We start from the raw sequence: 15,436 nt of genomic DNA, 5'->3' as shown, positions 1-15,436 counted from the left end.
GTTTTGCTGTTCAAATTGATCCTGCTGCTATACCAATACTAGAAACCTTCCGTACCTGGCGGCTATCAGCACAAATTCCAACCCAACATACTCTAAGACAGCAATGGAAGCGTCAAATGAGAGAGGAAGTAAAGCAACTTCCAAAAGATAAACATACGTTCATCGGCACGTATAAAAAAATATGACAAGAGTATGAGGCCATGTACTGTATCAACAGATGCGTTTTGCATTGCTTCGGGCAGTAATTCATGACATTTGCGAAGATAGGCCCATCCACGATGAATCGGGTCCACGCCAAGCTGACGCAGTGAAGGCTGTGAAGATACGGAAGCACCTAGTTTGTTTGAAAGAAAAACTATTAAGTTCAATACAGGCTACGTAACGACTTGACGGTTGTGCAAATTCAAACCTATGGCACATATGGCATAGAACAACAACGGACTCTTGGGTCTGAAGCGGAAGTCCAGGAACGAAGGTGGATGCAAAAATGACAACCGAGGGCCAATTGGATATATGAATTGAAAAAAGGACTGAACCAATTCCCTAACATCAACACAGTCCAGAGGGTGCATTTGTACTGTTGAGGGAGAGCGGTTGGATTAGAATCCACACTTGGAATGCAAAGACTCATAGATCATTACTTTGAGTGGGTATGGAAACATTGATACTACCGTAACGCGGAAAACCGACAGTGCTTAGTGCTGGAAACGTGTAGGTCCGCTCATAATAATTTTGGAATGGTAGATCTAAATGAAGCTGTTCAAAGCGTTCGTTCACCAGTGAAATTGGGTGATAATGGTGATGATGAGAGTTGACAATGTTAACAATGGTTGTGTTGTTGTGCTTCAATGAATACGACACGTCAGTCAATGGATCCTGACCAACAGAGGTCGGCTTGTCAAGGTAGGGTTCTGGTTTGATATCCTTTGTTCCTGATGCCCACGTACAGCGAGTCAGTTGGGTCCTACTGCATGAACCACAAGTTGGTGTGATTCCATCGCACTCAAGACGAAAACTACAGTGATGAGCAAAGGCACCTTGTGTCAAACGAAACCTCAAGTATACAGTGTATTGCAAAAATCGATATAGATCACCAAAATGAGCGCCACTCACCTTTCTTTTGCGTCTTCGACATTCGAGGCACTGGTGGTAGAAACGAAGCTCAGATCGAAATCAAACGACAGGAACTAATCAACACAATAGGAGATGGCTTACTGCTTCTAGCACTCGTAGACGGATACTCATGTTGCGTTCGTCAGTAGTTCATGGAATTTGACGAGGTGTCGTATCGAACAAGTTTGCGTAATTATCCGAGCCCATTTGGGTCTAGGTCCAACAGCTTATTTTGACGCATAAAAACTAGCCCTTACAAGCCTGTATTGCTGTTGGGAGTATGTACGTGATGCCATTCATGAGTTATTTTGCTATCAATCATGGATCAAGGTCCCCCTGTGATTGTCCTTTCTCTTAAGCTTCTCGCACTGACACTTCAACCACAGTTCTTCCTTGACGCAAATTAGTTTTTCACGTAGATCTTTGTAGTTCTAGTGACAGAACCGACTTGGTGAGCACGATACAGTGTATCATGTGATAGTTCTTGCCTCACAGAGCCGCAAAAATCAACATTTCGACAAAAGAGCTAAAATACACTTATACCGCTACAGCAGATCCTCCAGCTCCATCATTTTCTGATCTTCTCCATGTTCATTGGAGAAAAAAGTCGTTGCATTAAAGCGGCTACTCGTGATTCATCAACAAGTGAAGTTTAATTATGTTTAATGAAACATTTTGCCAACATTTTGGCAATTGTTACAACACTGAGCGACCTCCATCCATCACTATTTCGGCCCCCGTCATATAGGACGACTGGTTTGATATCAAAAAGGCAGCAAGGTGAGCAGTTTCGAATCCAGTTCCTTGACGGCCAAGTGGCACGTAGGTAGTAGCTCGTTCAGGCCTCTTTATAGAAGCATGGCGTCCCATTCCGGTATCTACATGATGTGATTGAGCAGTTTTCCAGATGTGGTAGAGTCACGCAAATACTAGCGCCCAGGTCTTACCGATGAATCCTGGCAGAATAACGTTGAGTCTCACACCTCTGGGAGCAGCTTCTCGAGCAGCTGCGATGCGTAAACCAGAAAGAGCTGCCTTTGAAGTATGGTATGCGGGAATGCCTGTTCCAGCTCGAATGGCGGCAACCGATGAAATAAGGATGGCGCTACCAAGCCTATCTGGCAACATTGGCAAGCCGTGCTTGAGTATCAAAAAGTGCTACAGGGGGCAGATGCGCTGATTTAATCACCACAATGATGCTCGACGTCTGTATGCTTCTTCTCTTACCGCTCTGACATTGGTAGCAAACACTTTATCCCACAACTCGACCGAGGTCCCGCTCAAACCAAGTCCCAGCCCAATTCCAACATTACAAACGAGTCCATCGACACCCCCCATGAAATCCGAAGCTGATCGTAGCATCCTCAAAATATCGGCTTCTTGAGAGCAATCGCCAGCCAAACACAATAATTTGGCGCCTGGAACTTGCTTTTTGATAATATCTGCAGTTTCTTGAGCTAGTTCCAGTTTCATGTCGACAATCTAGACGTAAATGTCTTGAGCAATGACTGGAGTTGGGTTGGAAGCACGTTGCCCTTACTGTGACCGCAGCGCCTTCCTTGGCAAACAAGATGCACATTGCTCGTCCATTGCCGACTGGTGGATCATCAATAGGGTATTTTGATTGACCACCACCGAAGACAATGATCTTTCGTCCTAGAAAGCAGGTGTATTGATTTGCTTTTCAGGACAGAGAGCAAGGAAAGTCACAAATTCGACGGGGCACATTAGCCGATTACCTTTTAGACGGTCAATGCTAAAACTCTCTCCACGAGCTTCTGGATGTAAAGTCCTATAATCAGGTACCGTGGATTTTCGTGAAGACTGGATTTTAAGATGGGGAGAGGATATAAGCTTCAACTATATGCATGTACTGACGCTGAATGACGCGAACGAGATTACCATTCTGTTAAAGTGAGAAATGCCAAAATCAATAAGCAAGGTGAGACAGTGCGTTTGAAGTGTGCGTGACTTGCAGTGATGGGGGGCAAGTGTTACGCGTCAATCCTATTGAACGTGCAAAGGGAGTTGTAAGATTCTCATCTCTGGAGTCATTCTTGGTGGCAAACAATTCTTTTTTGCGTCGACCTTCCTGATTTCGCACAACATTTCAAAAACTGCTTCGTTCTGATGCCTGAGATCTGGCAGACCATCGTAGCTGCCATAGCCTCGGCAACTCTAAGTCGTCTATTCACTCACCCTATTGATACGTTACGAACAATAACTCAACTTGATAATGCCCAAGATGAAAACCACTACTCGAATGACGAGATTTTCCAACAAGATCAACCTTCTCAAAACGGAGCCATAGACCAGTGGAAACGGATTCGAGAGGCTTATTATGATGTAGTGAAGAAGCAGGGATGGATAGGACTCTATAGAGGTATGGACTGTGTGTCGACGTCTTAACACTCGAATTGTGAATAGCTATGTCAATGATCACGTTGTTAGAAGACATTGGCGAAGTAAATACATCCGCATGTCAACAAGGAAACCATTTATTGCTTTGCTTTTTGAACTTTAAACGAATTGGATCTTGGAATTTGACCTTGTTTCATATCTAGGAGTCACAATTGCCGTCATACTTCAAATACCAGCCATCATCCTTTACATGAGCACCTACAAATACAGCAAGATTCTACTGGGATCTTGGTGGAGCGGTATTGATCGGCCAATTGTGCATTTAGTGTCAGGAGGGCTCGCTGAAATCGTTTCGTAAGCGTTTGACTTTGACTCGACCCAAACTGCAAAGTCAAACTAACCCTCACCATATTTTACAAGGGGATTTATATTCACACCAATGGAGATCATCAAATCAAAACTCCAAGCATCATCATCCTTATCAAAGTATGCATCACTTGATGGTGATTCGAGTACAGAAGACATACAAAGCCATAGTAGGAATAGCAGTACAGCTGAATCGAACGAAACCACTGATAGTATACAGCAGGGGACAACCAATTCCACTTTTTTGACCATCTTCAACATCAGCAGAACAGAAGGAATACGTGGTCTATACAGGGGCTACATCTTATCGCTCTTGGTGTTTGTGCCATATAGTGGAATCTTCTTTGTTATATACGAGTTTCTCAAATCTTTGGTGCCGAACGCATCATCGTATTGGTATTACCTCCTCTTGTCTGCTGCTATATCTTCAGGAGTCGCTGCACTATTCTCAAATCCACCTGACGTCGTAAAGACTAGATATCAAGTAGCGGCAGGGACAGACTCTATTCATAATTCGTGGTGGATGTTGGCTTATCATATGTGGAAGAACGAAGGCGGTATACAGGTCTTCTTTCGTGGTGCTCTCGCAAGAACTCTATGGATGATCCCAAATTCTTCTATCAGCATGGGAGCGTACGATTACATTAGTAACATTGATTTTGGTATGTAGAGGTAGATAGATAATTTATATGTAGATCTGTGAATAGATTGGAAGGCTGAATAGAAACCTGTAAAGATGCACCCTGCAACCACACCTCATAAACGGAATGAGGGGCTTCTATTCGGTTTTTGATACTCTTTTAAACCAATATAAGTCATTTTTCATGTGACAACCGGCGAGCCGTACAAGGATGCCTCGATGCAGATATGTGACGCACAACGAAGTTTGCGCATAGTCAACTCGCAAATGTAAGTGCAAGTTTGCTTAAATCACGAGAAAGCAGCCTCTTCAAACTTACTTTTGTTGCGCACCATCTCGCAGTACACTCAGCAAACGAAGAAATCTAAAACCCCGACCAGAACGATAGCCATCATTGAATAGACCTGGTGAGCCTGACGCATATAGATTTATATAGCGCCATGAATGCAAAGAATGTGGCTATACCTGTGCACTCGTCTACGTCGTCACCAGTTGCAAAACCAGCAAAACCGAGTCTCGAACAAAGGTTGAAGGGGTTTGCACTGGGAGCCCTAGCTGCATGTGGTAAGTTCCAAAGCCGGTGTCGTTTGCATCGTTGAATTCCTCTCTGTCTTCTGTGATTTCTCGTTAGTGCATTATTTGACAGGATAGTTTTTTGTTCGCTTCCACAAACCCAACCTTGCCAAACGTTTGGAATCTAATCTCGCCAATTCCATTCCTTGCTAGCTGCTGTCACGTTTACAAATCCATTCGAAGTGATCAAGACCAGATTACAGTTACAAGGAGAACTGGAATCCCTCGCACTACGAGAAAAGACAACCACAGCTGATATATTACACCAACAACGAGTCTATAGAGGTCCCATATCCGCCCTCTTCTTGATTGGGAGACAGGAAGGCTTAAAGGGCTTACAGAAAGGTCTTATTCCAGCTTACGGATATCAGGTTATGATGAACGGGACACGGCTCGGTCTATACGAACCATTACGAGATACATTACAATCTGGATGGGATTATATGACGAGTAGAGAGAGTGGTTTGCCGCCTCTAGTACCTATTATGGTTCTTTCAGGAGCAATGAGTGGATTTGCTGGGGCCTTTCTCGGATCACCATTGTTCTTGATTAAGACCCGTATGCAATCGTATTCGCCTGCTATGCCATCTGTGGGACAGCAACATGCTTATGCTAGTCAAGGCATGGTTAAAGGATTGACTGCAGTGTATAGAGCTGAGGGTTTACGTGGCCTGTGGAGAGGTACGCAATTGGTGTTGAGGTGCTTGTTGCAGCCAAAAAGGCTCTAACTATTGGTCCAACATTCAATAGGAAGTGGCATGGCAATGATGAGAGTAAGGCACTTGTCAGTTTGATTCGAATATCCGACTTTTTTTTCGCCAACACATCTGAACTTCAGACAGGCGCAGGATCGTCTGTCCAATTATCTTCATACGATCTAAACAAGCAATTTTTATTATCAACTGGATACTTTACTGAAGGACCTCGACTTGGCTTGTCAGCATCACTCTTGACCTCCTTGGCGGTAGTTTTCGTGATGAATCCATTTGATGTGGCCTCTACTCGCATGTACAATCAAAAGGCCAACGCGGAAGGCCAATTTATGTACAAGTCAGGGGTCGATTGTCTCGTCAAGACAGTCAAGGGGGAAGGTCTATTTTCGCTTTACAAGGGAGCTTCTGCTCATTATTTAAGAATTGGGTAAGTTGTTTCTGTTGAAGATGTGATCGTTCTTGTAGCACATACAGTATTGACTGACACTCGTCTCTTTGACCTAGACCTCACACAATCCTCACACTCACTTTGTTCGACGTCCTGAAGCGATTCTTCATGTAACACCTTGAATCTTAATAGAAGTTCTAATAGAAATTTGCATAATTCACGTATATTTGATGAGATGAGGCCTCTAGGTGTTATTGCCTAAAGTATTGATGTTGTTACATTGAGTGATCGTTGGTTGACACAGATTTGACTTGTTGACCTGTTGGTTACGTGTCTTTATATCATATATCATATAAGCTCAGAACGAACGATAGACCGTGTCTTTGATACTAACATCACGTCCCCTCTGTTGCTGCAAACACCAAAACACAATTTTTGCCATTTCTCCAAACACTGTGAAGAAGAAGAAGGAATGTTGGTTCGAAGCAGTGTTGCATCCGGACGTGCATTGGCACCAGTAGCCGCCAATGCATCAGCATCATCAGCTACTCGCCAATTTGCAGTCTTGTCTGACAAGTACTCGCCATTATTCGTAAAGAGAAAGGGCGAACAGGTAGCATCAGCTCCTATAGGAAGAAAGACCGTATCCAAGACTAGTCAAGGAGTCACTGTTGCCACTTACGATGATATGGGTCCCGTATCCACCCTGGCTGTCGTCTTGGGAGGTGGTTCAAGGCACAATGATGCTCATCATCCTGGTTTGGCTCACATTGTCAAGACTAGTCTCATCAGAGTAAGTATACCCTGCTGAATCGAAATCGTGGGGCTCTTCAAATTCGAGGAATGCTTTTATTGCTGTTCTACTCGTTACTGGATGGGACTTGACTGTCATGACATACAATACGTTTGGCGATGTAAAACTCTATTTGATTGCTAAAACCCACGTCATCTATGATACAGAATCTACCCGGAGACAACATTGTACGAACAATAAGGGAAACTGAACTACGTGGTGATACTCTCAGCACTGAATTGACTCGTGAAAACATTATCGTCCGATCAGAATTCCTACGAGATGACTTGTGAGTATATGGCAGTATCATGGTTCGGTTCTTTTTGCGCACAACCGTGACAATAGTATATTCGTTATGTCAATTCATCCGACACATCTCTCGTCTAGGGTCGATGCCGTCCCATTATTACTCAAATCAGTCTTCAACCCCCACTTTTACCCATATGAATTCCTAGACACCATGCCCAAGGTCGTGGCTGAAACAGCGGCTTCTCTGACCGACCCATCCACAACAGTCTTGGAAAACTTGCATAGAGTAGCATTTAGAACAGGTCTTGGAAACCCTTTATTCGCCTCTGAAGATTCTCTACATGGAATGACCCGTGCCCACGTAGCCGAATTCGTAGGAAAATACTTTAGCCCAGAACGAACTGCCATTGTCGGAGTCGGTATTTCACACGCTGATTTGATTGGTCTTGTCGAAGGAATATTGGCCAGTGTCAAGTTAGGCGGCTCTCAAGCAGCTGCTACAATCCCAGCTACCAAATACTTTGGTGGTGAAGCCGCTGCAGAAGGTGGACCACACTCGGAAGCTCATGTAGCTGTAGCATTCCCTAGCGTCGCATTCACCAGTCCAGATTATCCCGTATCTCTCGTCCTCCGTGCTTTACTAGATAGCACTCCACGAACTCTATATGCCACTGCTTCATCTGGTCTGTTGTCTCCTGCCATCACTGCCGATACATCCGTCTCTGCCATCCACGCTGCCTACTCAGACGCTGGATTGATTGGCTTTTATGCTAAGGGTGCTTCATCCGACATGAAGACTGTAGTCCAAACAGGTATTCAGGCTCTAGCTTCTGCTGCTGCTGGTGTCTCGGAATCTGCATTGGCCAGAGCCAAGAAGGTGGCTATCGTAGAAGCTGAAGCTGCTTTGGAAAACAAGGCTGAAAAGGTCGCTGACCTTGGACGACAGGTCCTGTCTTCTATTGGTGGATATCATACCAGTGCCGATTTGGCCGATGCCATCTCCAAGGTTTCGGCCCGTGATGTTGCCAAGGTATGCAAGAGTTATGCGGGAGGACGATTTGGTTTCGTATTCGATTGATTCTACACTCCTTTTTTGCTCTTGTACTACTGAATGTGACCCGAACTCGCACTCATTTAACTGTCCAATATAGCTCGCTTCAACTGCCGTCAAAGCCAAGCCCAGTATGTCCAGCTACGGAAACTTGGGTCTATTGCCATACTTGGATGAAGTGAAATTATGAATGAATAGGGTCCAATAATACCTATGATGTTAAAAAGAAAAGAAAAACTCTAAACTACTATAAAACCCACATCTCTCAAAATATCTCCAACAAGTATTGAGTCGTTTGTTGCAGTTCGGAGTGCTTGTACGCGCTCATTGTACACTTTTGCAGTGGAATGGGAGAGCGTCAGATTCTTGCATTGATGCACGTCTCTGGCATCGTGAAAGTGAAGATTTGACTGAGCTCTCGTCCTACAGCTCTCCAAACCTCTTACTTCATCCTTGTACCGAATAGCGCTAGTGGTCTCCAAAATAGTAACTGGACCGGTCATCATCCTGGGTGAACCCTCTGCCCTTCACTGAGCTTTGAGCTTGCACTGCCAGTTTGGACATTTGTAGGCTGAGTAAGCCAAAGCAGAAAAGTGACTGGTTCATCATGGTGTAATAAGTTAAAATGAGATTATACATTTGACGGCTTCCTAGGCACACTCTGGTATGCTCTCAACCTAAAGGGAGAAGAATATGTGAGTTAGCATGAAAAACTCTGATCAGGTTCTCATCACGAAAGCAACAGAAATACCGAGAAGTATACCTAGCAGATTCGCCCCTCAAAGCCCTTTCCAATTCACTCTTCAGCAAGGCCTCATAAGAAGCCTGTGCAGCACGATCAGCTATCGTTTCATCTTCAACTCGTCTCCTTTCTTCACCACGACGGACATTCAAAGCAGCAACTTGTTGTCCCAGTGTTTCTTTATACTTGTCTCGTCGTTCCATGACAGCGGCACGTTCATGCGCTTCAGCTGCGCGGGTTGCTTCAATGCGACGACGGATTTCGGCGGATTCCAAACGTGCTTGTTCTTGTTTGAAGCGGACTTGGTCCACTACGGGAGTAGACGATAGTGGTGAGATGGCTGGAAGATAATCCTTAAAAAGAGAAGGTATGGCGCTTACTTTGAAGGCGTAATTGTTCTTGACGGGATTGAATGACTTCTTGCATGAGTTTATCGCGAGCTCGTTGCTCACGTTGCCATTTCTCAGCACGGAGTTTCCACATCTGTCATAATTAATAGAAAGTTAGCACCAAGGTACGTAGCGCATGCAGCAGAAAACCATAGAGTGAACAGATTGGATCTTTCAATAGTCGTAGTACACAACACCCACGACATCCGCAACATCCCGATCTCCCACACATACCTTCTCTTCCTCCTCCCGATACCTAGCATCAATCTCCTTCTCACGCTCCTTAACAGTCTCACGCTGCGCAACCAACGAATCTCGATACGAGAGCATCTCTTCTCTTAACGCCTTCTTCTTGGCGCTCTTGGCGGCCTTGTCTTTAGCATCAGCTTCCAAAAACTCTGACACAATCTTCAAATCCATTTCTAGAGATTCGCGAGCATCTTTAGCACGCTGTGCAATCTTGGCTTTATTGAACCGGTCTAGTTCGGTACGGACTAGTCGTTGTTCGTGTTCCTTCTTCATGCGAAGACGGGCTGCTTCGGCTGTTTGGGCTTCGTGTTCGGCTTTCTATAAATGAATATGGTGTTAGTGAGCAAAGAAGGTAAGGGTCTGGTATGTTCTGGACTTGCCATCAAAGCAGCTTCTTCACGTTTCAATTCCTCTTCCTGTTCAGCCTGCACTCGTAATTGAGCCATTTGTTCGTCTAGCATAGTCAACATTTGTTCATTTAAGTCGCGTTGACGAGACTTGTCGGCCTCTTCACGCGCAATCTTCTTTTGGCGATCTGCTTCCCATAGTGCATCGTATTTCTTTCGTTCTAGTAAAATTGACGTGAATCGTTGGTTTCGAATCTGGATAGCACAATTAAATGATTCCAGCTACACCATGCCATCCATACCTTCAGCTTCTTCAACTTTGCGCTCTTCATGTTCCACTAGTTGAGCACTACGGGCATCTGTCACGGCTTTTACTATTACTTTGGATTCTAGTGCTCGTAAATCATCGCACTCGTTTCTAAAATAGAACCGGAGCTCTTAATACCAACGACAGAATACCCAAACATTAGCTCCTAATGAATCTCATCACAGCTAAGTACCACGTACCTCCATCTCTGCATAAGCTTTTCCTCGACAATAGCCTTCCTTTCTTGCTCCCTCCTATCCTTAAGCTCCTTGACCCGTGCCCTCATGACTTCAATTCGATGTTCAGTGGATTCTTCAGAAGCAACCAGTTCTCGCTCGTACAGATCTTCATCGGCTAATAACATTTTTCGTAATCTGGTATGAGGGAGAGAAACAAAATGAGCAAAAGAATAAAGATCTGTTATGATATACGACACTAACTTTTCACGTCTGGATTCCAATGCAGCGACTTCTTGCCCTTTTAGTTCATCAACACGTCTACGGATCGCATTCCTTTTCACGGAAGCGGCGCTTTGGTCTTCGAATGTAGACTAGGGGATCGTTCGATGTGAGAACTTTTGCATGGCGGATGCCTGAAACACTCAAGTGCAATTCAATAGATTCGTGTGCGATCCAACAATCGCATATAAATTCAACGCTAATTGCATACCTGAAGAGCAGCCTTAGCGTAATATTGAGTGGTTTCAACCATTCGACTTCGCTCCATTTCCTCTGCGCGTCGTTTGTCTACTAGATAATCAGCTGGACGAATAGTAGATCGACTATTGTACGTTGTGGCCATGATATGATGCTGCTCGTGATCTGCGTCCACCTATCGTCCAGACTGGCTAAATTGAGAATTTCGAATAAAAAGTTGGATTTCGCAAATAGAAGGGGACGGAGGATTTTCTGATTTTTTGGACTTGAAAACAATATAGAGCAAAAGGAAGGCGAAACGGAAAAAAACCCGTGCAGTACCATGCAACGTCAGATCAAAGATCAAAGGCATTTTGGGTTACTGCTGGTTGCCAAAAAAACGCGGTTAGTGCCAACAAATCACACACGTGCCAGCACGTCCTGAAGTTAATGAGTGCTGAAGTGCATAGTTATATACAATGACAAAGTTCCATAATCACTTGTGAATAATCCTACAACGGGGAAGAGAAAGGCATGTCAACATACCACAATTCTACTGGATTGCTTTTTGCTTGACACAAACCTCTTGAATTACAAAGATCCAATGTCACTTGTAGTCAAACCTATGAAGGGAAAGGAAATCGGGTGTCAATAAACCACATCCACTTATCCTTTCCCCCTGTTTCTTCGTGGAACGAACCTTTTGAAAGCAGGAGCAGCTAACAAATCCAAATCATACCCCACAACATCATCCTCCCGTTCCCGTTTCCTCCTCATAGCATCCAACTTGTCATCTCCCAACCTCTTCAACTTGCCACCACCTTGCTGCTGCTGATGCTGTACCCCAAGTATACCAGCGAGCGCACCAGGATTAGTCCGTATATCCGGATACTTTGGCAACGAAGTCGGATGCACAGCTCTCGGCAGCTCACCCATAAAATATGCATGCTCAAGTGCAATATCGGCGGAGATTCGTAATCGAGGATCGTATACAAGACAGGCTTTGATCAAGCTTCTCGTCTCCGGGGATGAGGTGTGGAAGATTCGTAGTAAATCAGAGTGGTCTTGCTGATAGAGGGGGAATGATTTTGCTAATGGGAGGTTTGGAAAGTCCATCCAGATTTTTTCTGAAGGTGTTCCTAGAGTTTTACATAGGAGCAGTACTTGTTCTTTTTCTGTTGCGCCTGGCATGAGTGCTGTCGCTCGAATGAGTTCAGCAAAGATGCATCCGGCGGCCCTGTATTGTGTGTGTTTCAGATGAGGTTAGACAATGGCGCAAACAAACCTTCGAACGATGCAGACTATACCACATGTCGATTGCAGTAGTGTATTCTTTAGCACCAAACAGCACTTCTGGAGCTCGGTACCATAATGTCACGACTTGAGGTGTCATTGGTCGTGTCGGCACAGAAAATTTTCGAGCGAGTCCAAAGTCAGCTAGTTTACAAAAGAATCAGCATGGTAGCAGATACTTGAATACACGGCTCAATACCTATTTTGAGCACACCGTTCGAAGTCAACAGTAAGTTTGACATTTTTAAATCCCTATAAAGCAATTTGGGTCACCCGAGACCAAGACAGTCTTCGCATATCATACGATGCCACATGTTTCGACAATGATACCTGTGGACGACGAAGTTTTCATGAAGATGCTCTAATAAAATACGGGCCGTGTTAGATCTATTCTTGCACGAACTTTTGTTGTAACTTACTCAAACCCGATAGTAGTTGCCACATTAAGCACTTGACTAGAGCCGAAAAGCGACTTAGAGGACATCCAAAACAAAATGCCACGCTGCCCTGACACAAACCTTCAGCTGTTGTAAATGGCTTGTTTTGACTGATAACATTGTCAATCAAGTATGCCATATCATGTTCACAGTATTCTGCAAACACAGAGATTCGAGATCAGAAAGAACGAACCAACTCGATTTCAAGATTGATTTGTAGCATACCCATAACTAGATGTATATCATCTGAAAGAAAGAGAATAAATGAGATTTCAGCAACAAATAACCAGCAATTTCCAGTAAATGTACCAACTGTACCTAATCGATTCCCAACAGCTACCTCCAAAACCTTAACAATATTATCATGCTGTGTCTTTCTCAATAACTGTATTTCTCGTAAGCTTGAAATGGGCAATCCTTGGACTCCATCACCTTCAGGAGCTAGTCGTAATTTCTTGACCGCTACAAATTGGTTTGATTTGGTGTCTCGGGCGAGCGATACAGCACCGTATGTGCCTTCTCCGAGACGAGATTCTACTTTGAATTCGGTAATTGATCTGCATTGACCAAGAAAAGGCATACTTTGTTTATGTTATGTTATTTTTTGAGCGGTTCTGGGCAGGACCCAGCTGCAAGAGACGTGTTAAAATCGCGACGTTACGTGAACTTAGATGCTTCTAAGCATGTCCACTTACCTTTAGAATACGAAAAAAATGAAAGGAGCTTAACGTGACGAATGAAGCAGGTATAAACTTGACGAGCATGCGATGATAGTTGTATTGAACAATCAAAACATAACTATGCTAATGGATGTGGATCTCCCAAGCCCAATGCGCTGGTAACATTTTGAGGCATACAACAACGGGAATCAACTGGATCCAATCCTTCAAATCCAAGCAATGACAGTCCAGCAAGACCAAAACACGTGTGAAAAACATCTGGCAGGTCTCCAACACGATCTGCAAATCCACCAGACTCTTCATCCTAGAAACGTTAGTATTAATCAGTTGCGGTGGTGGCCGGTTTTGCTGGGTCTGCTTACTTGAGCGGTCAATATAAAATCAATGAGTTTATCACGATCAATCCAATGTATTCTACCCAGTGTTGAGAGAGAAGACAAGACCCACCAGGAGTAACATACGTCTTCAAGTTTCTCTGGTCGGCCATTTAACCCGCCGCTTTTGAGCTGTCGTTCCGCCAACCACCAGCCCAGCTTGTCTGCATCGACTAGATGTAGTCTGTCTACTAAAGCTAGAGCGTTTACACAACAGAATACTATAGACAGGTGCAATGTCAGCACAAAATAGCCACCAACCCCTCTTCCATTGATGTTCTTACTTTGACCAGAATGGCTCTCAGCACCAGGAACCCTTCCAAATCCACCATCTAAGTTCCTGCATTTGACTATATGATCTACTACAGCGTCCACATTGATTGCATCCAATCGATTCAAGAGACTGACGGCAAGTATAGCTGTATAGTCAAACCGAGAATCACATTCTCCCCATTGATCCCCTTGGAAGGCACCAGAGGGAATTACTTGCAGTCCAGCGATGTAGGATACAGTGAGCTCTTTGTCAGGAAGAGCGTCGATCGATGACAACGTAGCGAGTATTTGGATAGCCGACAGAGTAGGGAGCAGATGTGGATCATGATTTGGTGACGATCCAAAACCACCTCGATGACAGAGAAGTCAGTAAAGGAACAAATATATGTGACAAAACTGGAACGCTTACCATTTGGATGTCGACAAGACAAGACAAAGTGTATAATGTCGTCTTTTTCGAGGGCATCAAGACGGCCCATTAGGGCAAGAGCAGTAATTCCCCAATATGCACCACTCATGCGTATGTGAGCTGAAGCCCAATACTCAAACAAGTGCTTTTGCTGTGGTGTTAAAACGTGTGAGTTTAATGCTGATTGTGTACAGCTATTGCAAGCAAACACTGTCAGTCCGACCTACATTGTCGAGATCAGATATATATTTTACATGTAAATCCGTGCATAAACGTCCCATCTTGTTTGTTTGCCGTGTGAATCGGGCAAATGTAAGTGCGAGACGAGGTATCGACACTAATCAACAAGTTATCAAGAGAAACGATTGTCGTGTCTTATCACGTCGAGATGTCAAGTCTACTAAAGGGCTATTCCTCAATTCGTTCCTAGTTCCACGTCCTTCAACTCGTTCAACAATTGTCGACACGTCGATTTTAATTCCAGCCCTATTCCGAATACTAGTTAGCAGAGAGAGGCTTCAAGGCAAGAGGATCTTGGCTAGGGCACTGGAACTAACTCGTAATACCTGGACGAATGGGCCTTTTGGATATTGCGTGTTGGCTATTGTGGTATGCTTTTCAACACTGATTGTCATCATGGCCCGAGTCCATTCGTTTTATCAACTCACTGTATCGACCTACTAGTCATTTCTTTGGACAGGCCTATCCAGTAAGCGAGCATCCTCCCTCCCTACCAAGTCATACCTGGAGTCGTTGCATTTGACCCGATTCATCAAGTTGACCATTTTGATACTCGGTTTTGTAGGCGTATCGATCATACAAGTCAATAGAGTCAAGAAATGTGAATGACTTGTACTCGTGGCTGATCTACTGGGTCATATTTGCTCTGTTCTGCTCAGTCGAGCTGGTATCTGATTTGTTTGTGTTTTGGTAGTGCCATCTTACTTGTTGAGCTCTTGTTGAAGGTCATTGATCCTAATGTGCTCATACTTTCCTAGGCTACCCTTCTATTATCAGATCAAGCTGGTTCTAGTGTTGTGGCTGGTACTGCCTC

The 15,436-nt window shown here is 44.3% G+C and overlaps 5 protein-coding genes across 5 annotated transcripts; 2 read left to right on the top strand and 3 right to left on the bottom strand.

The window, feature by feature from the left end:
* Positions 1–4,920: 4,920 nt before the first annotated feature.
* SmJEL517_g05093 (uncharacterized protein) lies at positions 4,921–6,328 on the top strand (the record flags this gene model as incomplete). Its single annotated transcript, XM_031171021.1, has 5 exons — positions 4,921–5,044; positions 5,207–5,734; positions 5,804–5,826; positions 5,892–6,193; positions 6,271–6,328. The coding sequence occupies 5 exons, from the start codon at positions 4,921–4,923 to the stop codon at positions 6,326–6,328; spliced, it is 1,035 nt and encodes a 344-aa protein (XP_031022978.1).
* A 298-nt stretch (positions 6,329–6,626) lies between these two features.
* On the top strand, positions 6,627–8,437 carry SmJEL517_g05092 (uncharacterized protein; the record flags this gene model as incomplete). The annotated part of the gene is made up of 4 exons (XM_031171020.1): positions 6,627–6,947; positions 7,115–7,236; positions 7,335–8,226; positions 8,348–8,437. 4 exons carry the CDS (start codon positions 6,627–6,629, stop codon positions 8,435–8,437), a joined length of 1,425 nt encoding a protein of 474 aa, XP_031022979.1.
* Positions 8,438–8,878: 441 nt separating this feature from the next.
* SmJEL517_g05091 (uncharacterized protein) lies at positions 8,879–11,082 on the bottom strand (the record flags this gene model as incomplete). The annotated part of the gene is made up of 9 exons (XM_031171019.1): positions 8,879–8,924; positions 8,999–9,299; positions 9,370–9,472; positions 9,613–9,941; positions 10,028–10,195; positions 10,277–10,392; positions 10,482–10,655; positions 10,722–10,831; positions 10,951–11,082. 9 exons carry the CDS (start codon positions 11,080–11,082, stop codon positions 8,879–8,881), a joined length of 1,479 nt encoding a protein of 492 aa, XP_031022980.1.
* A 441-nt stretch (positions 11,083–11,523) lies between these two features.
* Positions 11,524–13,226, bottom strand: SmJEL517_g05090 (uncharacterized protein; the record flags this gene model as incomplete). Its single annotated transcript, XM_031171018.1, has 6 exons — positions 11,524–11,539; positions 11,617–12,153; positions 12,224–12,353; positions 12,728–12,802; positions 12,872–12,892; positions 12,965–13,226. 6 exons carry the CDS (start codon positions 13,224–13,226, stop codon positions 11,524–11,526), a joined length of 1,041 nt encoding a protein of 346 aa, XP_031022981.1.
* Positions 13,227–13,444: 218 nt separating this feature from the next.
* On the bottom strand, positions 13,445–14,663 carry SmJEL517_g05089 (uncharacterized protein; the record flags this gene model as incomplete). The annotated part of the gene is made up of 5 exons (XM_031171017.1): positions 13,445–13,630; positions 13,689–13,921; positions 13,985–14,323; positions 14,383–14,533; positions 14,610–14,663. The coding sequence occupies 5 exons, from the start codon at positions 14,661–14,663 to the stop codon at positions 13,445–13,447; spliced, it is 963 nt and encodes a 320-aa protein (XP_031023009.1).
* Positions 14,664–15,436: the final 773 nt, after the last annotated feature.

This window comes from Synchytrium microbalum (genome assembly GCF_006535985.1).
Source record: "Synchytrium microbalum strain JEL517 chromosome Unknown SmJEL517_scf0042, whole genome shotgun sequence".
Taxonomy (NCBI): domain Eukaryota; kingdom Fungi; phylum Chytridiomycota; class Chytridiomycetes; order Synchytriales; family Synchytriaceae; genus Synchytrium; species Synchytrium microbalum.
This window is presented reverse-complemented; position numbering and strand designations above follow the sequence as displayed.